Source organism: Bos mutus, chromosome 5, assembly GCF_027580195.1.
Source record: "Bos mutus isolate GX-2022 chromosome 5, NWIPB_WYAK_1.1, whole genome shotgun sequence".
NCBI classification, from domain to species: Eukaryota; Metazoa; Chordata; class Mammalia; order Artiodactyla; family Bovidae; genus Bos; species Bos mutus.
This window is the reverse complement of record NC_091621.1, coordinates 28,102,173-28,127,744: the sequence shown is the minus strand read 5'-3', so window position 1 is coordinate 28,127,744 and position 25,572 is coordinate 28,102,173. Positions and strand designations below refer to the sequence as shown.

Here is a 25,572-nt window from a genome sequence, read left to right as displayed (position 1 = left end):
TGGTGATTAATATCTGCACAAATTTATGCTTTGCTTTCAGGAAAACAGGAGGAGGGCAGAGAATTTTTCTTGGATCTGTTTCTTCTCAGTTGTCTTCAGCTCAAAATAATCCTTGTGCTAAAGGGGAAGATTTTTAGGTGGCATATTCTGTTATCTTTCTGTAGACTTTACTGTTAAGTTCTTTTGCATTATATGTTCTAACATGGAAATGTGAAATAAGACATTGTCAGAAAGGAGTTAGGAATATTGTTCACATGAGCTTACTTATTATAGTAAAACACTGATTCATAAAGTAAGAATTTGTAATAGACACCAAAAAAGTTGGCAGAGGAATCTGGTTGAGCAACATGGTGTGGTGCTACATACTTCTCAGAACACCAGGAGCATGTCATGTTGTTTTGTGTATATAATACATAAATGTATATAATAAATACATACATATATAAAAATGTATATAATACAATTTTAAGGAAAAAGATGAAGACAATATAATGAAAGCATATAAAACAACACCATGCAAGTGAATGTTAATCAAGATGGGAACTCATTTTCAGTTGTGTAAAATGTTCATTCAGGGTTTTTTTTTTCCTTTATAGTTGCTCAAATTCAATAGTGCTAATCCCAGTTCTTCCTGATCAGTATATTTCATTATTTTCTTGCAATTAACTCTTAGGACATCAGAATATCCCTCTGCAAACATACAGAACAAAACTTTTAGTGTCAGTGAAGTAATAAAACGTCCCTGCTTTCCACATGTCTCCAAGGGTGGAGCCCCCAAACTGATCAGAGAAGAGGGAACTGAAAAGATGTTAAATACCAAGTCCAGCTCACCCTGGTCAGCCTGGAGGTCTGGCTTCTCAGTCAACATGAAGGCTGTCCTTATTCTGGGGCTTCTCCTCCTTTCTGTCACTGTCCAGGGCAAGAAATTTGAGAGGTGTGAGCTTGCCAGAACTCTGAGAAGATATGGACTGGATGGCTATAAGGGAGTCAGCCTGGCAAATTGTAAGTTAACTCTTCTTCATCCTTTCAAACAGTTAGCCGGGTGTGGAACAGACACTAACAGAGGAAGAAGAAAGAGACTTTGAGTGAATGGGCCTTTTTATTTCTTGGCAGGTTTGCACATTTACAATGGTTAAAAACATCAAAGTTTCCTTTAGAATCAGATGTACCAGGTGAAGGAATGAGTCATGGGAGGGTCAAATTCTATACCATTCTAAGCATGCCAGATTCCCATATACTCCTCTAGTGCCACTAAATTTGCCAGCTGGTACATGAAGGCTGACTCTAAGATATATTTCAGAACCTGGGATAGGTCTGTCAAGCCCTTGGTGTTTGACTCTACTCATTTCCAGTTTGGAACTCGTGTTCTGCAAGCCTGAGTAGGCAGTGTTGTTTGTTTGTTTTCATTTTTAATCCCCTTACCATGATGTTGAGCTTTTAAACAAAGTTTTTTAAAACTTACATTGAACTCTTAAAACAGGGACAGTAGGAACCTAATTCCCTCAGTCAATATCTACATAAGGATCCCTGAAATGCAGCATGAAAATATATCTTATTGTTTTAACTCTCCATTAATTAATTTTCATTTTCTTCCACAGAATTAAAGATGTACCTTAAGGAAAAGTGGCTGTGTACTTTAGTCCATATTTGTCAACGTCCTCACTGTATTTTTCAGATTGAATTCATATATTTCCCCTCCTTAAGTTATTTTTGAACGAATGAGCAACTGGCTGGCTGGCTGGATGACATAGTCTTTCCTATTCTATGATTCTTGTTGTCTGGATTCTATTTTGATACCCAAATTCACCTTTAGGTATCATAAGAAATTTTCTTTCTCCTAGAAAATCCTTACTTTTTCTAATAAAGGTATTTTCCCATTAGCATATACATCTGCTGCTAATGACTCACCAACTCTGTTGCTTTTTCCACTCTAGGCTCAATCTTACCTAGGGATGGGAGCACGGGAAGGGTAATAGTAATAGAAGACACAGCTATTTTAATATTTTTGCAATATGTTATCTTATTTCATTAGTATTTTCAAATGATTGGCTAACAAAAGAATTCTCTTAAGGGCCCTCAACACCAAGTGTTAAAATATTTACAAGTAAAATATATCTTTATGCTTCTAAAACAAATCATTAGTAAAATAGAATTGTGCTATGAAATATAAGGCATATGATGTTGCTGTTCATTACTAAAAATACATTTTTTTTCAGGGATGTGTTTGACCTATGGAGAAAGCCGTTATAACACACGAGTTACAAACTACAATCCTGGAAGCAAAAGCACTGATTATGGGATATTTCAGATCAACAGCAAATGGTGGTGTAATGATGGCAAAACCCCAAAAGCAGTTAACGGCTGTGGTGTATCCTGCAGTGGTAAGACAAGATAATGTTAAGTGATGGCACAGGTCCCATTTGGTGGTACCTATAAGAAGAGAGATTTAATACAAATGAAAAGGTCTTGGAGAGTTCATGAGGGACCTACAAAAACTCCATCTTAACTTCTAGAAATGCTTTATTATCTACCTAAGTCCTTAAGTAAGAAATTAAACAGCTGGTATCATAAAAGGTTGCTGTTTGTTAACATACAAAAATTTTTGGAATGATCTATCACTTTATTATAACTGGACTTGTTGATGCTTTGTAAAGAACAATGCTATTCCTCCTACTTACCTTGTTTGGGAAAGGTTTAGGGATAATCAGGATGTGTGCGTGTGTGTTTTAAATATACACTCCTTTGTTGGAAAATGAAAGAATTTGTAGTTAACCAAAGAGGAGGAATATGTGTGGTCTTTTAAAAAAACTTTTACTTTTGATTATGAAATATTTAAATATGTGAACAATTTGAAACATTAGTATATCAACATAAATGTGTACTTTAACAGTATAATATGTGCTTTAGCAGTTGTTAACATTTTGTCATGTTTACTGCTTTTATGTATATATTATCCAGTTGGTGGTTTTTTGCTGAGTGATTTTCAAGTGAATTAGAAACATTATTACTTTCCATTTCTAAATTCTTTACTGTGCATCTCTAAAAACTACACTTCATATTTAATCACTATCATTCTAACAATTTAATATATGGATTTGTTTAATCAGAATGAAACAAATATTCTATTGAGTTCCTTTTCAAATTGAGATAACATATGCAATATTTAGGGCTTGCCAGGTGAGGCTAGTAGTAAAGAACCTGCCTGCCAGCGCAGGAGACGTAAGAGACACGGGATTGATCCCTGGGTTGGAAAGATCCTCTGGAGGAGGCCATGGCAGCCCACTCCAGTATTCTTGCCTGAGAGAACCCCAACGGACAGAGGAGCCTGAGGGGCTACAGTCCATGGGGTCTCACAGAGTCGGACACGACTGAAGCTACTTAGCAAATATGTATTTGCTACATATTTATTTACATACAATATTTATTGCATAAAATATTGAGAAGTATTGCATACAATATTTATTGCATACAATATTATTGCATAAAATATTGAGAAGTATTGCAAATTTGATATTGTTTAATTTTTAATATTAAAATTCCTAATAAAGAAGATTAGTTTCTGGATATTCTTTTGTATTCAGTTAATTGTTAGGGTTTAAAAATTATTTTTTATTATCTAATAATCTGTGGTCATTGAATAAAAATTCTTACTACCCAGAGATTTATGACCACTGGTAACTTTTGGTATCCACATCTTCTTTCAGAATATATATCACTCATGTACATGAATATAAAGCTGTATTATGCACATTTGTACCCACAAACATGTAAGCAATGTGCTTCAACAAAAATGAAACTGAACTATATTTACCAGCTTACAATTTGCTCTTTACTGTAAAAAATAATTTTTTAACAAATATTAATCTTTATTATTTTTTCTGGATGAATAGAATTCTACTATATAAATATTCTAAAATTTATCAATCCAGCTCTTGTATTAACATATATATCTTGGGTACATATCTTATTATTTTTTTGGAGTAAATTTCCACTAGTAGAATTGCTGAGCAAAAAACTGCTAGACCAGGTTCTTCTTGTTTGTTTTTGTTTGGTTTTCACAGTGTCCAGTGAGAAGAGAACCTTCTATCATATTTGTTAATAGTTCCAGAGCTTCCAAAGACTTTGGCAAATGAGAAACAAAATGCTTTATTTCATGCCAAGTGAGATGGAATGGAGAGAGTTTCTCCCAATATTCACAGATAAAGGGACTCTTAAAAAAATAATTTTAGTTGTTCTTTCCTCAGCCTAAGAGAATAAAGCTGGCTGAACCTAAAATTTACATGAAATTCCTGTGAACACTGTCCTCATTTCTCACCACTTCTTTTTCAGCTATGCTGAAAGATGACATCACTCAAGCTGTAGCATGTGCAAAGAAGATTGTCAGTCGGCAAGGCATTACAGCATGGTATGTTATTTTTTTGTTTTCCGTCCAGTGTTGTTGAGATATAATTGACACACAGCACTTCGTAAGTTTAAGGTGTACAGTATAAATGATTTACGTACACCCCAAAATGATTGTCACAGTAAGTTTAGTGAACACCCGTGATCTCAATGGATAAAAAGTTAAAGAAACAGAAGAAAAAGTTTTGTGTGTGTGATGAAAAGCTTAGGATTTACACTCTGATCTATTCATTATATTATCATGTCGTACATTACATCCCTAGTGTTTGTTTATCTTATACCTGGAAGTCTGTAGTACTTTCCACTGCTTTCATCCAATTCCCCACCCCTCACGCCACCCACAATAGCCACCTCTGATAACCATAAATCTCACCTCTTTTTCTATGAGCTGGTTTGTTTGTGTTTGAAGTATAAACTTCAAACTGCAACACTATGTAAGTTCCTTTTACAGAGCAAGGCATGCATTAGGCTTTAAAAGGGAGACCTGCAGTCTTCCCTAGTAGTTTAGATTCTGTGCTTTCAGTTCAGGAGGTGGGGGTCTGGTACCTGGTTGGGGAACCTAAGATACCAGAGGCCATGTGGTGCGGTTTAAAAAAAAAGGGTCGGGGGGAGTTTTACCCTACTGTTTTACAGTAGTTTTACCCTACTGTTATGAGACAAGTGAGGGAGTATTCTCAAAGACCAAGGTATGCTACTGAGAACTGAAAATCTAAAAAATTAGATTTATGCTCAACAGTGTATTACATAGAAATAATCTACTTTAACCGATTCAGAATCTAATTCTTTTATTCCTCAATTTATTTTAAGGGCTTCTAGAGTTTTTAAGTTTCTACATACTCTACCAATTCTTGTCATATCTTGAAATTAATTTCGAAAGTAAGTAAATTTGGAACACGCTTTGCAGTTGTGTTGTGGACTACACAAGACTCAATATTTGTGTTCAGCATTCTGTGCTCTAGTGAAGGCTTGGGAGAGATGTGAACTCCTTGGTATACACGTCTCCAGTTAATAAATAGCAATACTTGGATCGATCTGTAGCCTGTATTTCATATATTGATAAACAGTTTTGTTCTCCCAAAGGATCTGAAATATGTATAACACGATGAAGATATGTTTTAACCTTATTACCATGTATTTCATCTTTCTCTACAGGGTGGCGTGGAAAAACAAGTGTCGAAACCGAGATGTCAGCAGTTATATTCAGGGTTGCAAACTGTAACTCTGTTGTTTTCTTTCTTCTGCTCATTTGTCTCTTTTTCATATTAAGAAGTAATAGTTGAGTAAAATGTTATACTACCACTCTTTCAAACAAATAATGCTTTTACAGAAGCAGGAGCATGTGGTCTTTCTTCTAAGAGGCTTGATGTTTACCTCATATGCTAATTGTTTGATATTACTACAACATTTTTCAGGTTCTTAACAGAACTAATGCTGGTGAATATTTGTCTAAAACCTTAGTTAGCAAATGTATCTCTAGTACATTAAGTTCTTAATCAAAGAAATAACCCAGACTTAATTTTGAATGATACAAGTATTCCCCAATATTTAACACAAATATTACAAAAGAATATCTTTAAGTGAATTGATCTTGGGCAAAGTCCCACTGTGTAGGCATGTGAATTTTCATCTGTCCAGCCAAAAGGAGATGAATTTGACAGTTAGTCAAATGACTAACTATGAAAACAGCCTGAATTAAGAATTTTGTTTTCATACAATGTGGCCTTTGATTTAAATGTTTTTGTAGAAATGTTGCATTTACATAGCTTTAAAAATAAACTCACAATTTATACATCAACTTATTTTAGCCTTTGTAAAGAACTCATTATGCATCTTGCTGATTCTGGAACATAAAGAAGGATTAGACAAGCTAATGCTTTTCCTTAATTTTATTAACTTAGATTCACACTTTATGACAAATTCAGAGGTAGATGAGCTTGCAAGCATTGAATTAATTGCTATTAAATAGATGTGAAATTATGCAAACTGTAAAAAAATACAAACATTTTCATTAAAAGCTTTGCAATTCATACCTTGTCTTTATTTGTTAAGAGCCATGTAATGTCTCTGAAGAAATACATATGTATATATTTGGGGAAAAAAATGATCTGACACTTAGTATTTCCTACATCTTCACCTGTAAAGAAACAGCTGGGTGTTGCTGCGAGAAATCCATAAGCATGCTGAGAGATCTCACTTAATATTTTAAATTAAAATTTTTTTGGTGGTGCCACACAGCTTCTGGGACCTTAGTTCCCCAGCCAGGGCTTGAATTCGCACCCTAAACAGTGAAAGCACAGAGTCCTAATCATGGGGCCACCAAGGAATTCCCCTCACCTTAAATTCATAAACATAAATCTCAAATGGGCACTCAAATCTGCTTGGTCATCATAGTCACTTCTCTGCAGTTCTTCTGTATTGGTGTCCCCACTCTTTAAAATGCTGTCACTATTTGCTTCTCCTCTCATTTCAAAGTCCTAACATACGTGCCCAACTACTGGGCTTCAACACACTCTGCTCTCAGTAGATGACCTGGCTTCACGTTACACTGACAGAACAGAAGCAACTCAGAAAATTCTCCCTTCATCCCCACCATAATAGAGCTCACATCTTTCCCTGGGCCCATCCCCACTTCGTTCCCATTTATCACTATGATGAAGGGCGTCTGCTCCTCCCAGTGGCAGTGTCTCAATATGCAGTCTTCATCACAGCCCTCTCCCTACTCCAGTTTAGGCTGAGGGTTTCCTGCATCCTGAGTTTCTCCTTCTTTGCTGGATCATCTCCATCACTGTACAGACTGCCCTGGTAAACTTGCTTCTTACAAAGAACTCTCTGTGAGCTCTACATAACCCTCCAACCGCAACATTTTTTATTTTCTTTAACAGCAACACTTCTGGGATGTTATCTATATTCACCCACTCCACATCCTCACCTCCGTTTCTCTTTGTGACTCTTCTCAATCTGACTGCTGTCCTTACTCAGCTGAAAACTGCTCCAGCCTGACCTTCCAGGACACCTTGAGACCAGTTCTACTGATCACCCGATTTCTGTTCATCCTACTTGATCTCTCCGCAGCATTTGACAGACTGAACCACTTCCTACTTTTAAAAACTTTTTCTTCCTCAGCTTCTCCTCATTTACATCCTGCTTCATTGATGCTTCCTTCACAGCCATTCTGGCTATTTCTCTGCTGACTGATATTTAAGGGTTAGAGTGCCCTAGGGCTCAAGCCTGTTATCATTTGATAGACATACTTTATTTATTCATTTATTTGTCTCTTCTAGCTGAAGTATAACATTAAAAATGAGTTTTTCTAACTTTTTGAAGACACTGAAATAATGTCAATTTCCCCCAAAATCTGCAAGTACATTACAGTCTTCTATGTTTTCTGAACACTTTGAGAATATACTGCCAAAATGGTGCCCAGTGGCTCTGATCCTTCAGTGTGTAACTCCTCAAAATATCATCCAAATCAGGAGGTGAACACTGACAAATTAGGACCACTTAATCATCAGATCCTATGCAATTTCATCAGTTGTCCCAAAAGATTTTCTTAATTAAAAAAATCAAGTGTTTTAGTCGGTGTTATGTTTCTCAGTTTCTTTCAGTCTAGATCCCTTTTTCATCTTTTGCATGACTTTATGACTTTAACCCTTTTGAAGACCTCAACCACCTATGGTGTAAAACGGCGTACGGCTTCTCTGATATTCTGTGGAGTAGATTAGGTTATGCACCTTTGGCAGGGATACCATAGAAGTGATTTTGTGTTCTTCCCATTGCATCCTTACAGGTGACATGCAGTTTTGAAATGTTCTATTACAGATGATGTACACATTGATCATTTGATCAAGGTGATGTCTGCAAGTCACCTCCACTGTGACGTATTTGGGACATGGTGAGGTACTTTGAGAAATTTTGTTCCTAATCAAAATTTCGATTTTTATATTCACTTATTATATCAGTATGGGTTTCCCCAGTGGCTCAATGGTAAAGAATTCTCCTGCCAATACAGGAGACACATGAGACATGGGTTCGATCTCTGGGTCAAGATGAACCCTGGTAAAGGAAATGGCTACCCACTCCAGTATTCCTGCCAGTATAATCCCACAGACAGAGGAGTCTGAAGGGCTACAGTCCATGGGGTCACAGAGTCGGACACAACTAAGTGCACATGCAGGCATGACACATTATATCAGGATGGACCCTTGGCTTCCTACTTTATTCCAATTATAATGAGTCATAATCCATTCAGTTCAGTTCAGTTCATTTGTTCAGTCATGTCAACTCTTTGCTACCCCATAAACCACAGCACAGCAGGCCTCCCTGTCCTTCACGAACTCCCGGAGTCTACCCAAACTCATGTCCATTGAGTTGGTGATGTCATCCAGCCATCTCATCCTCTGTCGTGCCCTTCTCCTCCTGCCCTCAATCTTTCCCAGAATCAGGGTCTTTTCCAATGAGTCAGCTCTTCACATCAGGTGGCCAAAGTATTGGAGTCTCAGCTTCAGCATCAGTCCTTCCAATGAACACCCAGGACCGATCTCCTTTAGGTGGACTGGTTGGACCTCCTTGCAGTCCAAGGGACTCACAAGAGTCTTCTCCAACACCACAGTTCAAAAGCATCAATTCTTTGGCATTCAGCTTTCTTCACAGTCCAACTCTCACATCCATACATGACTACTGGAAAAACAATAGCCTTGACTAGATGGACCTTTGTTGGCAAAGGAATGTCTCTGCTTTTCAATATGCTGTCTAGGTTGGTCATAACTTTCCTTCCAAGGAGCAAGCGTCTTTTAATTTCATTGCTGCAATTGCCATCTGCAGTGACTTTGGAGCCCAGAAAAGTAAAGTCAGCCACTGTTTCCATTGTTTCCCCATCTATTTGCCATGAAGTGATAGGACCGGATGCCATGATCTTAGTTTACTGAATGTTGAGTTTTAAGCCAATTTCTTCACTTTCCTCTTTCACTTTCATCAAGTTCCTGTTCACTTTCTGCCATAACAGTGGTGTTATCTGCATATCTGAGGTTTTTGATATTTCTCCCGGCAATCTTGATTCCAGCTTGTGTTTCTTCCCGTCCAGCGTTTCTCATGATATACTCTGCATATAAGTTAAATAAGTAGGGTGACAATATACAGCCTTGACGTACTCCTTTTCCTATTTAGAACCAGTCTGTTGTTCCATGTCCAGTTCTAACTGTTGCTTCCTGACCTGCATACAGGTTTCTCAAGATGCAGGTCAGGTGGTCTGGTATTCCCATCTCTTTCAGAATTTTCCACAGTTTATTGTGATTCACACAGTCAAAGGCTTTGGCATAGTCAATAAGGCAGAAATAGATGTTTTTCTGGAACTCTCTTGCTTTTTTGATGATCCAGTAGACGTTGACATTTTGGTCTCTGGTTCCTCTGCCTTTTCTAAAACCAGCTTGAACATCTGGAAGTTCACAGTTCATGTATTGCTGAAGCCTGGCTTGGAGAATTTTGAGCATTACTTTACTAGCGTGTGAGATGAGTGCAACTGTGCGGTAGTTTGAGCATTCTTTGGCATTGCCTTTCTTTGGGATTGGAATGAAAACTGACCTTTTCCAGTCCTGTGGCCTCTGCTGAGTTTTCCAAATTTGCTGGCATACTGAGTGCAGCACTTTCACAACATCATTTTTTAAGATTTGAAATAGTTCAACTGGAATTCCATTACCTCCACTATCTGCTATAATCCATTGCTGTTGTTTATTTTGATGTTCTCATTGTCCCTGGTTTGGCCAGGAGAGTCTCTGAAAGCTAACTTCTGTGTCATTGTCTGCCAGTGCAGGAAACATAGGGTTTGATCCCTGATCTAGAAAGGTTCCATTTGCTGCAACTAAGCCCATGCACCACAACTACTGAACCTGTGCTCTAGAGCCCAGCACCTGCAACTACGGAAGCCCATACACCCCAGAGCCAGTGCTCCACAACAAGAGAAGCCACCACAGTGAGAAGCCTGAGCACAACAGCTAGAGAATAGCCCCTGCTTGTTGCAATTGGAGAAAAACCCTAAGAGCGACAAAGACTAGCACAGCCCAAAATAAATATATAAAAATTAAAAATATATACATATTAAAAGGCAAAGACAAAAATAAAATTGGAGACATGTAGAGATGGGCTCAATAAAGGACAGAAATTGTATGGACCTAACAAAAGAAGAAGATATTAAGAAGAGGTGGCAAAAATACACAGAAGCACTGGACAAAAAGATCTTCACGACCCAGATAGTCACGATGGTGTGGTCACTCACCTAGAGCCAGACATCCTGGAATGTGAAGTCAAGTGGGCCTTAGGAAGCATCACTACAAACAAAGCTAGTGGAACAGTAAATCCATCTGCCACTTCCCTTAATTCCTTAGCTTCTTGGCAGGATTTGACACGCTATCTATGCCTTCTCTTATGAAATATAGTCTCTTTTTTCTCCTATCTTTCTGGCAGCTGATTTCCAGATAGTTCAGTCGCACTGTCCTCTGTTTCTGTGGTGCTTACTGGATTGAAACACTTAAGTTATATACTAATTATTTGTGAACTCCATGAGGCCAATAATTGTATCTTATACACTTTAATGTTCTTAAGCCCTATGAAATGTTTCTAGTCATCTATGTTTGTTGAATAGTGAATAAATGGAAAAGTTAAGAAGACTCAAGGCTCTTTTCCCAAAAGTGGTTGAAATCAGTGAGGTCTGTTGAGGTACTCTGTCATACTGAAATGGAGCAGGACCCAGGATATAAGCTGCCACAATTCTGAGAACTGGCCTCAAGGAAACGGAAACAAATCAACCCTAGAGCTGAAGATTCACTGTACCTAAAACCACATGACAGTGGTCAGACTAGCACATGATCAATTTCAAGGTGACTGTCAGAGCTGATCATACTGTTTCTGCATATAACCCCCTTCCTCGGCCTATAAAAGCTCTTGTCCACTGACTATGGGGGTTTTGGGGGAGTCTGTCTTTGAACAGGCATCCCCTCCCCCCTACCCCACCCCTCCCCGCACCCCTCCCACTCCTGTAGCCAGCATTCAAAATAAAGCAAACTTTCTTTTACACCACCCTGGTCTCTTTATTAAGCTTCCCTGGTAGCTCAGAGGTTAAAGCGTCTGCCTGCAATGACGGAGGCCTGGGTTCGATCTCTGGGTCGGGAAGATCCCCTGGAGAAGGAAATGGCAACCCACTCCAGTATTCTTGTCTGGAGAATCCCATGGACTGAGGAGCCTGGTGGGCTACAGTCCACAGGGTCGCAAAGAGTCGGACACGACTCTCTTTATTGGCTTTTGCGTAGTGAACAGCGGGATCCAACTTTCAGTTACAATACATTCTTCATCCACAATACAGGATTTTTTGTCCTCTGCACACTTTACTGGATTCTACCTTTCAGAATGTGGTCTCTAGAACTTCCCTGGTGGTCCAGTAGCTAAGACTAAAGATCCCAATGCAAGGTTCTCAGGTTCGATCCCCAGTCAGGAAACTAGATCCCACATGCTCCAACTAAAGACCCAGCATTCTGCAAGTAAGATCCGCCTTAGCCAAAAAAAATAATGTGATCTCTGGAGCAGAACTTTCCTCTTTGTAATTATTTCTCCAGCTTTCCTATTTCTGCTTCTCCCATTTCTTAAAAAAATTTTTATTCTTTGCTTAAGAGGTTACCCTAAGTATTTTCAAAGCAAAATAAGCTTTCATAAAATAAAATTAAGGACTTCATTGGTAGTCTAATGGTTCAGAATCTGTGTTTCCATGGCAGAGGGCACAGGTTTGCTCCCTGGTCTGGGAAGACAGACCCACATGCCACCTAAAAACTGTGTACCATGACTACTGAGCATGTGTGCTGCAACTACTGAAGCCCTCCAGGCTAAAGCCCGCGCTCTGCAACAGAGAAGTCACCGCAGTGGGAAATCCGCACCCTGCAACAGAGAAGTCACCGCAGTGGGAAATCCGCACACCGCAACAGAGAAGTCACCACAGTGGGAAATCCGCACCTGCAACAGAGAAGTCACCGCAGTGGGAAATCCGCACCCTGCAACAGAGAAGTCACCACAGTTGGAAATCCGCACACCGCAACGCACAGTGACACCCGCTCGCCACAACTGGAGAAAGCTTGCATTCAGCAAAGAAGACCAGTACAGCCAAAAATAAAATAAAGAAAGAAATTATCAAAAAATAAGAGATTTTCAAAAAGACATAAACCTATCAGGACTGGGAGAATGAGAGAGAAGACAGAAACAGAAATCTTGAAACTCGGACTAGAAAAGGCAAGTGGTATAGGGCAGTCCTCGGAGCTGAGGTCAGAGCTAAGAAGCTATCCAGTTCACACTGCAGGAACTCCCTGAATCTCAAGAATTTGTGGGTGTAGGGATCTCTGGAAGTAAGGGAAGGGAGGAGGAAGAGAGGAGCTAGAAAAAAAAAAGACTGGTTGAGATTCTGTTTAAAAAATATTCAGGTTCTACAGACATAGGGAATAAACACATGGATACCAAGGGCGGAACTGAGGTAGGATAAGTTTGCAGATTGGGATTGGCATATACACACTACCATGTATAAAATAGATGATTATTGAGAACCTACTGCTCCCATAGCAGAAAAAAAAAAGAAAGAAAGAAATTACAATCTGTTCGTAGGACATATATTTACCTAAAAATACATTCCAATGTACATTGAAAGTAAAAGTCACTCAGTCGTGTCCAACTCTGTGACCCCATGGACTGTATAGTCCACGGAATTCTCCAGGCCAGAATACTGGAGTAGGTAACCTTTCCCTTCTCCAGGGGATCTTCCCAACCCAGGAATTGAACCCAGGCCTACCGCATTGCAGCCAGATTCTTTATCCGCTGAGCCACAAGTGAATATATGTTAGATGCAAACAAATACTGTTTGATTCTACTTATAGGAGACACCTAGAATACTCAAACTCATAGAGTCAGAAAGTACACGGGTAGATGCCGGGGGCTGGGGGAGGGAGAATGGGGAGTTAGTGCTTAATGGGGGCAGAGGTTCAGTAGGAAGGTGAACAATTTGAGAAATGGATGATAATGAAAGTTGCACAATAATGTGAATGCACTTAGTGCCACTGAAATGTATAGTTAAATATGGTTAAAATAGTATGCTTTATATTATGTGACTTTTACCACAAAAAAATTTTTTTTTAAAATTCAGGTTCCTATAGCTGAACAATTATTTACCCCACGGATAGAAAAGGTTGTAAAGCAGGGCCTTTGCATTGAGGGTCACCAGACAGGGAGGAATACCCTACAGAAAATAGGTAGATTAGCCAAACACATGCGGGGTGCTAAGACCTTCATCCCCCACTAAACTCTTGAAATACTGGCAACCAGGCCTTTTTATGTGTGTGTGAGCAGAGAGGAGGGAGAGGCTGCCCTGGGGATGTGTCCAGTCTAAGAGGAGAGATCTAAGGAGCCTCAGTGAAACTGACTCAACCCACCAGGTCATCCTTCAGAGAAGGACGCACAGTCAAATCCATATAGGCCCTCAGAACCTCAAATGACTTTTAAAGTTTCCCAATCCTAAATTTAAATAGATAACCAAGGATTGCCAAATAACAGAGAAACGCCTCTAATACGAAAAGATATAATTCAAATTAAACAAGTGAAATGGCAGATAAGAGGAAACATAGAGAAGTCAACCAAAGCCAAAACAAACCCAAACTGTTACTACTACATCCAGATAAAATAAGAAATAGCAAACATGACACAAAACAAGGAAGAAAAGAATATTCAGGGAGTGAAAGAGAGCTGTTGGAATTAAAACTTTGAGAGCAGAAATGAAAAAACTTGGAGAAAGATAAGACGGATGACATACTAGCTGCAACTAAAGACCTGAGAGGAGATTTAAACGGAAGATGTAGACGGCAGTGGGGATTAAGGGGTGCAAACTACTGTGCATAAAATAAATAAGCTGAGACTCCCTGGCAGTCCAGCAGATAGGATTCCATGCATCGACTGCAGGGAGCATGGGTTTGGACCCTGGTTGGAAACTAAAATCTTGAAAGCCATGTAGCACAGACAAAATAAATAAATAAGCAAACTACACAAATATATTGGACAATACAAGGAATATAGCCAATACTTTATAACTACAAATGAAATATAATTTTTAAGAATTGTGAATTGCTATGTTGTACACTTAAAACTTATATATTATTGTATTTACATCAACTATACTTCAATAAAGTATTGAAGCCACCTTGAATTTGGGAGTTGAACTAATGATAGATACAAAGAAAGCTAAGCCAGTTTAAGATCATGTAGTTACTAGCTCTAGGGAAAATAAAATCTTGCATAAGAGAAGAAAATAATTGTATTTATGACTATGTAAAAACTGAGTATTGATCTAATAAAGTATATGTGGTTACATCAGAAGGATAGGTTTTAGGGAAAGTTGCCATGTGTGATGAAGATGCAGAGGAGGAAATAGAACTTAATCCTTAACCATGGGAATCAATATCATAAAATGGAGAAATCAAGAAGACGCAATACAAGCATAAAAGCATGGGAGTATAAATAAAATTCTTTTTTTTTTGGCCATGCCCCACAGCTTGTGTTATCTCAATTCCTAGACCAGGGATTGAACCCCGGCCACAGCAGTGAAAGTGCAAAATGCTAACCACTAGGCCAACAGGGCACTGTCTAAAATTCCTAACATTAACCTAAAAGAGTAGAAAATTGTTGCCTGTAAAGTGGGAAAAATGAGGAGTAACATCTTCCATCACAAACCTGTAGAAACATCTCATTCTGTAAACACTGAGAATTTATAACTTTGTAAAAAATTCTGAACGGTCTACAATATAATTTGCTGCTTCCCTGGTGGACTTAGTGGTACAGAATTCACCTGCCAATGAAAGAGACACGTGTTCGATCCCTGACCTGGGAGGATCCCACGTGCTGCGGAGCAGCTAAACCTGCGCACCACGACTACTGAGGCTGTGCTCTAGAGCCGGGGGGGGGGGCGTGGGGGGGGTGGGGGGGGTGGGGGGCTGCAACCACCGAGCTCTCTCACAGCAACCACTGAAGCCCCAGCCCCCAGAGCCCCGCAACAAGAGACGCCACCCCAAGGAGAGGCCCAGGTACTGCAACTAGAGACAGCCCCTTCTTGCCTCAGCTACGGAAAAGCCCACACAATGAAGACCCAGCACAGCAAAAATAAAATGAATACACAAAATTATTTTTTAAATGTAATTTGCATAATAGACATATATATAACTGAAAAACATTATGTCTATGAATGACTTTAGTCACTCATGATATAACTTTTAAATTCCCTTTAGCAATTTCTATAAAATATTTTTTAAGTAAGTCTGCTAAATACAAGTGCAAGAGATATGCTCAAGGCTTAGTTATAACTAGTGCTACAGGAAGAGCCCAGTAAAATCATCTGGAATATCACTCTGCATTTCAAATAATATCCTGAGGTGAAACTGAGTAACATCAGAACTGAATATCTTTTAAACATGATGAAACTTTCACACTGATTTTTACTTCGTTCTCAGAATAAGGGTGAAAATTTGGCTTGAGAACTTAATTGTATTAAAATAACAGGTATAAGTAAAAGCATGACATTTATCAAAACCACTAAGCAAAATCTTCAACAACCATTGCTTTCCCTGTTAGGCCAACTTTTGCTACTCTCTGGTTATTTCTTTAGTCAGCCATTGTTATACGTCTGTCCTGGTGCTTCTTAGATACATCCTATCTGTGCATCTGAGCTGTCACACTTCAAGCCTTGCTCCTCTACCTTGACTCATTCTTCTTACACCTCTGGATATCCTGATATGAATAAACCCTTTATTCATAGCCAAATGGTCCTAAAATCTTGAAGTCAGAGGCTGTACTAGAGTTGGGACCCTCTGCTGTCCTCCCATGGCTGGTCATACAGATTTCAGATCTGACACTTGGAGCCCCAGAAGCTACTGTATTAGAATCATGTGAGATTGGATAGTAAGAAAACTCTTAGAATCCCCAGGGTGGGGGGAATATACTAAATAATCAGAGATATTCATTCAAGCAACTGATTTTTATTGGGCATATATCGTGTTATAGGCACTGTTCTAGGTACTTGGAATACAGGTATAAACAAGAGGAAAACCTTTCTGCCCTCCTTCCTGTAAAAACAGTGGTCCAGCATGTTGTGTCAAAGATATAACACACCAAAGCAGCTGTCCAGATGTGGAAGAAGGGGTGACCCAATGAGAGGTATCAAAGCCTGAGTGCACAGCATCAAATCCATGGTGTGGCAGTGTTGGGAGATTGGTTACAAACAGTCAAGTTGATCAAATATATGCTTGTGCTCACAATACATCTTAAGGATATTAAAGACAATGGGTGTCCGATTTCTCACTGTCATACAAGGGAGTTGGAGAAGGCAATGGCACCCCACTCCAGTACTCTTGCCTGGAAAATCCCATGGACGGAGGAGCCTGGTAGGCTGCAGTCCATGGGGTCGCGAAGAGTCGGACACGACTGAGCGACTTCACTTTCACGTTTCACTTTTATGCATTGGAGAAGGAAATGGCAACCCACTCCAGTGTTCTTGCCTGGAGAATCCCAGGGACGGGGGAGCCTGGTGGGCTGGTGTCTATGGGGTCGCACAGAGTTGGACACGACTGAAGTGACTTAGCAGCAGCAGCAGCAGCAGCATACAAGGGAGTTACCAACATGAAAAAGGAAAAAAACTAGAATTAACCTTGTTGTATGAGACTGGAACTGGAGGTATTATATGAACTCAATTTAAATAGATAAAAATTATGTAAATTCATACATTCTATAGCTCTTATCATTGATGGGATAGGCAAACAATAACACTCAACTACCCAGAGCTGGTTTTTTAAAATAAGGGTTCTTGGGAGAAGTGGAAGATTCCAGCTGAAGGAGGAAAAGAATAAGGTGAGAATTAAAACACTTTACACAAGAAAACAAAAAAGTACCCAGAGAATGATGGGAACACCAAAGCTAGTGTGTAGAGGCTCTCCTGGCCAAATCAGGAACATCAAACTAAATGATGGCCACGGATTATGACACGTAATAATTGCAGTAAGATAGGAAGCCAGGGGTCCATGCTGATATAGTAAGTACATGCAAAAATTGACATTTTGATGAGGAAGAAAATTTCTCAAAGTACCTCACCCTCTTCCAAATACCTCAGAGTGAAGGTGACTTGCAGACATTACGTTAATCAAATAATCTATGTGAACATCATAAGTAATAGAATATTTCAAAACTGCATGTCACCTGAAAGATACAACAGAAAGAGCACAGTATTACATCTATGGTATCTCTGCCAAAGATGCAGAACCTAATTTACTCTAGAGAATATCAGAAAAACCTTAGGCCATTTACACCATAGTTGGCTTGCAGTCTTCAAAGGGGTTAAACTGATAAAAGTTAAGAAAAAAGTGAAGCAATGATCTAGATTGAAGGAATCTGAAAAACATTTCAACCAATTTAAACACGTGATTCTGAATCAGACCTTTTAGTGAAGAAAAACTTATGTGACAATTGATAAAATTGCAAAGATCTGATGACGAGGTGGTCCTAATTTGTCAGTGTTCACCTCCTGATTTGGATGATGTTCTGAGGTCCTGTGAGAGTTGTATATTGAAGGATTCAGAGCCGCTGGGCACCATATTGGCAGTATATTCTAAAACTGTTCAGAAAACGTAAAAGGCTTTAGTGTACTTGCAAATTTTGGGAAAGATTGAGATTATTTTAATGTCTTTAAAGAGTGGGAAAGACTCTATTCTTTTGAAAGTTATACTTCAGCAAGAAAAGAAAAATAAATGAATAAGTAAAACTGTTCTTTCAGATGGTTTTACAGGTTTGAGTCCTGGGGACTCCCACAGTTAAAAATCAAAGAGCAGAGGAACAGCCAGCCATGAAGGGCTGAGAAGGAGCCATCAATGAGGCAGGATGTAAAGGAGGAGAAGCTAAGGAAGAAAAACGTTTCTAGAAGTAGGAAGTGGTTCACTCTGTCAAATGCTGCTGAGAGATCAAGTAGGATGAACAGAAATCAGGTGATCACTAGAACTGGCCCCAAGGCATCCTAGAAGGGGTCAGGCTGGAGCCCTTTTCAGCTGAGTGAGGAGAGCAGTCAGATTAAGAAGAGATGAAAAGACAAAGGGAGGTGAGGTCATGGAGTGGGTGAATATAGATATTTCATCCCCAAATGCTGCTGTAAAAGGGAGCAAAGAATGATGTATTTGGAGATGTAGAGTCCATGATATAGAGTCCATGGAGAGTCCTTTGCAAGATGAACCTTTTTTGGGGCAGTTTGCACAGTGATGGGGTGATCGAGCAATGAGGAAGAAACACAGGATGCTGGAAAAACTTAGCTTAAATTGGAGTAGTGAGAGGGCTATGTATGGTGAAGACTGCATGTAGAAACTGTCTTTGGCAGGAGCAGAGGCCCTACATCCTAGTGATGAAGGGGAAAGAAGGGAAGGAGGGCTCAGGAGAGGTGTGAACACTATAATGGTGGCCAGGGGGGTAGAATTTTGTATGACTTGATTCTGTTCTGTCAGTGTAATGTGAGCCCAGGTCGTCTACTGAGAGTAGAGGATGGAAGGCTAGTAGCTGGTGTGCTTGCTGGAACTTTGGAAAGAGAGAAGTAAACAGTGACAGCCATTTTGGAGAGTGGGAATATCAGCACAGAAAGTTCACAGAGAAGTGACCACCAATCAATCTTAAGGGCCCATTTGAGATTTGTGGTTATGAATTTAACCACACTGAAAGGAATGACAGTCTGGTGGCTAGGAATCCATGCTTTCACTGTTCAGGGTGGAGATTCAATACCTGCTTGGGGAACTAAGACCCCAAAGCTGTGCAGTTCCACCAATTTTTTTTTTTTTTAATTGAGATCTGTGAATAAGCCTATGGATTTTTCTCTAGCAATATCCTTCTGTTTGGATACAGGTGAGAATGTTGGAAATACTAAGTGTCAGCTCATTTTTTCCCAAGTACATACATATGTATTTCTTCAGAGACACTAAATGGCTCTAAACAAAACAGACAAGGTATGAATTGCAAAGCTTTTAATGAAAATGTTTGTATTTTTTACAGCATGCATAATTTCATATCTGTGGTTAATTAGTTATTTCAATACTTATCTGCCTCTAAATTTGGTCATAATGCATGAATCTATGCTAATAAAATTAAGGAAAAGAAACAGCTCATCTAATCCCTCTTTATATTCCTTCATGATCAGCAAGGCACATAAATGATCTTGCTTTAATTAAGAACTGAATGTACTGGAGACATATTTGATAATTAAGAGTTTAGACAAATATTCACCAGGATTAGTTTCATTAGCAAACTGAAAAATATTGTAGGCCTAATATCAAACAATTAACACATTAGATAAACATTAGGCTTCTTAGAAGAAAGACCACATGCTCCTGCTTCTGTAAAAATGTTATTTGTTTGAAACAATGGTGGTATAAACTTTCATTCAACTATCACTTCCTTAATATGAAAAAGAGATAAAATGAGCTGAAGAATGATAACTCCACAGTTACAGGGTGCAACCCTCAACGTAACTGCTGACGTCATGGTCTCGACAATGACTTTTCCATGCCACCCTGTGGAGAAAGATGAAACAAATGGTAATAAGACTAAAACATAGCTTCATTGTAATGTACATACTTCAAATCCTTTGGGAGAACAAAATAGTTCATCAATACATGAAATTCAAGCTATAGACAAATCCAAGTATTGTTATTTGCCAACTGGAGATATGTATACCAAGGACTTCACATCTCCACCAGCCTTCACTAGAGCACAGAATGCTGAACACAAATGGTGAGTCCTGTGTTGTTCACAACACAACTGCAGAGTGCATTCCACATTTACTTAATTCCAAAAATAATTTCAAGATATGACAAGATAGAGTGTGTAGAATCTTAAAAACTCTAGAATCTCCTAAAATAAATTGAAGAGTAAAAGAATAAGATTCTGAGTCAGTTAAAGTAAAGTGTTCATATGAGTACATTGTTAGCATTAATTTAAAGCTGCAATTTTTCAGTTCTCAGTAGCATACTTTGTTCTTTGGAAATAGTCCTTCGCTTCTCTCATAAGAGTAGGGTAAAACAGCTCTCACCTGGGACTTCCCTGGTGGTCCGGTTGTTAAGACTTTGCCCCTCCAAAGTTGTGGACAAGGTTCGATTCTTGGTGCGGGAGAGGGAAGCTAAAATTTCGGGTGCCCTGAGGTGCTACCAAAAAACCCCCAGTTCTCCCCACCGTCTTATTTTTTGGCCACACCTGATGTCGTTGATTTCCTGTCAGCACCCCCTGCCTTAGAAGCACAAAGTCTTATCAACTGGACCACCAGCAAAGCCCCCAGCTCACCTTTTTAATGCTTAACACAAACCATAGTCTGTAATAGAAATTAACACAGTGTTGTGGGTCCATTATACTTCAAACACAAACAAACATACAAACAAACTCATAGAAAAAGAAGTCAGATACGTGGTTACCAGAGGAGCAGGTTGTAGTTGAGATGAGGGGTGGCAAAATGGATGAAGGCAACTAAAGGTACTACAAACTTCTAGGTATAAAAATACTAGGAATGTAATGTACAATGTGATAAATACAATCAATACCGCTATATGTATGAAATAAGAAATACATGAAAATTCATATAAATGAATTTAATGAATTCATTTATATGAATATACATATTCATACATAAAATTCATATATATATGAAAACTGTTAAGAGAGTATAGCCTAAGACTTTTCATCACACACACATATTTTTTTCTTCAATTTCTTTATTTTTGTAACCATATGACATAATGGTTGTTCACTAAACTGACTGTGATAATAATTTCATGATGTATGTAAGTCAAACTCTTATACCGTACACCTTAAACTTCTACAGCGCTGTGTGTCAATTACATCTCAATAGAATTGGAAGCAGAAAAAAAAAAAAAAAAAAAAACGTACCATGCTGTAATGCCTTGCTCACTGACAATATGCTTTGCACACGCTACAGCTTTAGCGATGTCATTTTCCATTAATTCTGAAAAACAGATGGTGAGAAATGAAAACAACATTCCTAGAGATTTCATTTTAAGTTTAGGTTCAGCAGGCTTTATTTTCTTAAGCTAAGGAAAATACAACTAAAATTATTTTTTGAGTCCATGTTGTGAATGTTAGGGGAAAACCTTTTCTTCATTCTATCCCATTTGGCATGAAATTAAAGCATTTCGTTTCTCACTTACCAAAGTCATTGGGAGTTCTGGATTTATTAATTAATGTGATAAAAGATTCTTTTTTTACTGTGCTGTGCTTAGTCGCTCATTCGTGCCCAACGCTTTGCGACCTCATGGACTGTAGCCCATCAGGCTTCTCTCTCCATGGTGATTCTCCAGGCAAGAATACTGCAGTGGGTTGCCATGCAACCACTGTGGATTGAACCCAGGTCACCTGTATTGTGGGCAGATTCTTTACCATCTGAGCCACCAGGGAAGGCCAAGAATACTGGAGTGAGTAGCCTATCCCTTCTCCAAGAGAACTTCCCGACCCAGGAATCAAACCAGGGTCTCCTGAATTGTAGATGGATTCTTTACCAGCTGAGCTACTGAAGCAAAACAAAAACAACCAGGGGGAAATGGGTCCAGCATTTTTTGGCTCAGCAATTCTATTACTGGAAGTTTATTCTAAAGAAATAATAAGAGATGTACACACCCAAAGATGTGTGTACAGATGTTTCATATCAATTAATAACAGGGGGAAACACAGCCTAAGTGCTTATCAATGAGATTTGGATTGATAAATTATAGAATATTTATTTAGTGGAATTTATTTATCTTGAAATATAATAAAGATCGGTACTTGTTGATAAAATAATTTTGTGTAATAAACAGCATATTATAAAGCAGTAAGTTTAGTATAATTTCATTTCTGCTGTCATTCATTGCTTACATGCTTGTATGTGGGTACAAAAATGCATAATATAGTTTTACATTCATGTATGTGAATGATGTATCTTCTGAAAGATGTAGATACCAAAACTTACCAGTTATCATAAATCTCTGGATAGTGAGAATTTTTATTCAGTGACCACAGATTATTATATAATGTAAAATGCTTTTTAAAGTAAATTAACATGATACAAAAGAATATTCTTAGACTAATTTCTCTATTAGAATTTTAATATATAAAAAATTAACAATATAAATTTGTATCAGGTCACCAATATTTTATGCACTAAACATTGTATGTCATCTCTATTTTAAAAGGATCTCAATAGAAAATTTATTTCAGCCCAGTTAAACAAATCTGTAAATTAACTTATCACAATGACAGTATTTAAATAAGAACTGTATTTTTTGGAAATCCAAGCTCAAGAACTTAAGAGTTTCAAACTCACTGTAAACCACTCAACCAACACACACACACATATATATACAGTTTATATACATAGAAGAAGTAAATATTACAAAATGTGAATAACTGTTAAAGTTCAGTTCAGTTCAGTTCAGTACATGATGATCATACTGTTGGTTGATATAGTCATGTTTCAAATTTTCTATATATTTAAAACATATCATCATAAAAAGTAAAAACAATTTTTTAAAAGGAACCACAGGTATTCCTCCTCTTTGGCTAACTAGTAATCCTTTGTTTTTCAATAAAGGAGGGTATATTAAATAAAAACACACACACACAACCTAATTATCCCTGCTGCTGCTGCTAAGTCGCTTCAGTCGTGTCCGACTCTGTGTGACCCCATAGACGGCAGCCCACTAGGCTCCTCTGTCCCTGGGATTCTCCAGGCAAGAATACTGCAGTGGGGTGCCACTGCCTTCTCCGTAATTATCCCTAAATTTTCCCAAACAAGATAAGAGGAATGGCATTGTTCTTTACAAAGCATCAACAAGTTCAGTTATACTAAAGTGCTACGCCATTCAAGAAACTCTTGTATGTTAGCAAACAGCCAACTTTCATGATGAGTGAAAATGTTAATCGCTGACTTGTGTTAGACTCTTTGCGACAACATGGACTGTAGCCAGCCAAGCTCCTCTGTCCCCGAATTCTCCCTGAACAGGGATCTCCCTCATTGTAAGCAGATTTTCTACCATCTGAGCCACCAGGGAAGCCTTCAAGACATTTTCATTTGTACTGAAACTCTGTTCTTACAAGTATAACCAGATCGGGGCTGAGCCATCACTCAACATCATCTTGTCTTACCGCTGCAGGATACATGACAGCCGTCAACTGCGTTAGGGGTTTTGCCATCATTACACCACCATTTGCTGTTGATCTGAAATATCCCATAATCAGTGCTTTCACTGCTAGGATTGTAGTTTGTAGCTTTTGTGTTATAACTGCTTTCCCATTTGGTCAAACACAACCCTGAAAAAAAATGTATTTTTAGTTGAAAAACCACATGATATGACTTACACTTCATAGCCCAATCAGTTCTATTTAATTCTACTTTACTAACAACTTACTTTATAAGTACGAAGATGTACTTACTTGTGAAATATTTTAACACTTTTGTGTTAAGAATTCTCTTAAGAGAATTCTTTTATTAGCAAATCATTTGGTAATACTAATGAAACAAGATAATAAACTTTTAAAAATATTAAAATAGCTCTTGCCCTTCACACATCCCTAAGTTAATACTGAGCCTAGAATAGAAAAACCAACAGATTAGTTGAGTGGGTTGGTCATTAGCAGCAGATGCACACACTAAAGGAAAAATATGTTATTAGGAAAAATAAGGATTTTATGGGAGAGAGAAAATTTCTTATGACCCTGAAGGTGAATTGGGGTACCAAATTAGAATTCAGACAGTAAGAATCACAGAATAGGAAAGACTGTCCTCCATCCATCCATCTAGCCATTTGCTCATTCACTCAAAAATAGTTATGGAGGGAAATGTCTGAATTCAATATGAAAAAATATGGTGATGACATTGACAAATATAGACTAAAATACAGAGGAACTTTTCCTAAGGCCATTTCTTGAAATCTGTGGAAGAAAATGAAAAATAATAACTGGGGTGAGCACAATAAAATGTCATTTCCTGCTGTATTTCAGGGATCCTTATTATAGAAATGAATTGAGGGAAATAGGTTCCTACTGTCACTGTTTTGAGAGTTTAATGTATTTAAAAAAAAACCTTGCTGTTAAAAGCCCAACATTGGTAGGGGAATTAAAAATGAGAAAAATATTGCCTTACTCAGGTTAGAAGAACCCAAATTCCAAACTGGAAATAGCTAGAGTCAAACACCATGGGCTTAACGGACATATCCGAGATGATGAAATACATTTTATCATCACCCTACATGTGCCAGCTGGCATGTTTAGTGGGACTAGAATGGCCCTCTCGTGCCACAGTCCTTCACCTGGTACATCTGATTCTAAAGGAGCAAGTTGATGTTTTTAACCATGGTAAGTGTACAAATCCTCCAACAAAGAAAAAGCCCATTCAGTCAAAGTCCCTTGCTCATTATTCATCCTCTGTTAGTTCCACACTTGGTTAACAGTTTGGAAGGAGAAAGAAGAGTTAACTCACAGTTTGCCAGGCTGACTCCCTTATAGCCGTCCAGTCCAAGTTTCTTCAGAGTTCTGGCAAGCTCACATCTCTCAAAGACCTTGCCTTGGACAGCGACAGAAAGGAAGAGAAACCCCAGAATAATGAGAGCCTTCATGTTGACTGAGAAGTCAAATGTCCAGACTGACCAGGGTGAGCTGGACTTGCTATTTAACATCTTTTCATTCCCCTCTTATCTCACTGGTTTGGTGGCTCCACCCTCTGAAACACGTGGAAAACAGAAAGAGTTTATTGGTCCACTGACTGAAACATTGTTCTTCTTATGTTTGAAGAGAGATATTCTGATACCCTAAGAATTAATCTGAAGAAAATAAGGAAGTGAGATTACTTAAAGACATTAAGAAAGAAAGAACAGGGTTTAGCACTATTGCCAAAAGAGGAAATTCCTCCTATTTTATTATGAAGTTGAGCAAGTATTCAGAAAAAAAAAACCTGAATGAACATTTTTCTCAACTGAAAATGAGCTCCCATCTTTGATTAACATTCATTTACATTAAGTTGTTTTATGTGACTTCAGTATGTTGTCTTCATTTTTTTCACTTAAATTATTTTATATACACTTTCCACAAAGAACATGACACACT

At 38.4% G+C, this 25,572-nt stretch overlaps 2 protein-coding genes across 2 annotated transcripts; one reads left to right on the top strand and one right to left on the bottom strand.

The window, feature by feature from the left end:
• The first annotated feature begins 866 nt into the window (after nucleotides 1–866).
• Nucleotides 867–6,295, top strand: LOC102272875 (lysozyme C, intestinal isozyme). The gene is made up of 4 exons (XM_005900299.3): nucleotides 867–1,002; nucleotides 2,217–2,381; nucleotides 4,330–4,405; nucleotides 5,554–6,295. Exons 1-4 carry the CDS (start codon nucleotides 867–869, stop codon nucleotides 5,618–5,620), a joined length of 444 nt encoding a protein of 147 aa, XP_005900361.1. The 3' UTR covers nucleotides 5,621–6,295.
• A 13,144-nt stretch (nucleotides 6,296–19,439) lies between these two features.
• LOC102273154 (lysozyme C-2) lies at nucleotides 19,440–25,120 on the bottom strand. The gene is made up of 4 exons (XM_005900300.2): nucleotides 24,950–25,120; nucleotides 23,617–23,781; nucleotides 21,367–21,442; nucleotides 19,440–20,000 (listed from the first exon to the last, which is right to left on the bottom strand). The coding sequence occupies exons 1-4, from the start codon at nucleotides 25,083–25,085 to the stop codon at nucleotides 19,934–19,936; spliced, it is 444 nt and encodes a 147-aa protein (XP_005900362.1). The 5' UTR covers nucleotides 25,086–25,120; the 3' UTR covers nucleotides 19,440–19,933.
• Between the last annotated feature and the right edge of the window lie 452 nt (nucleotides 25,121–25,572).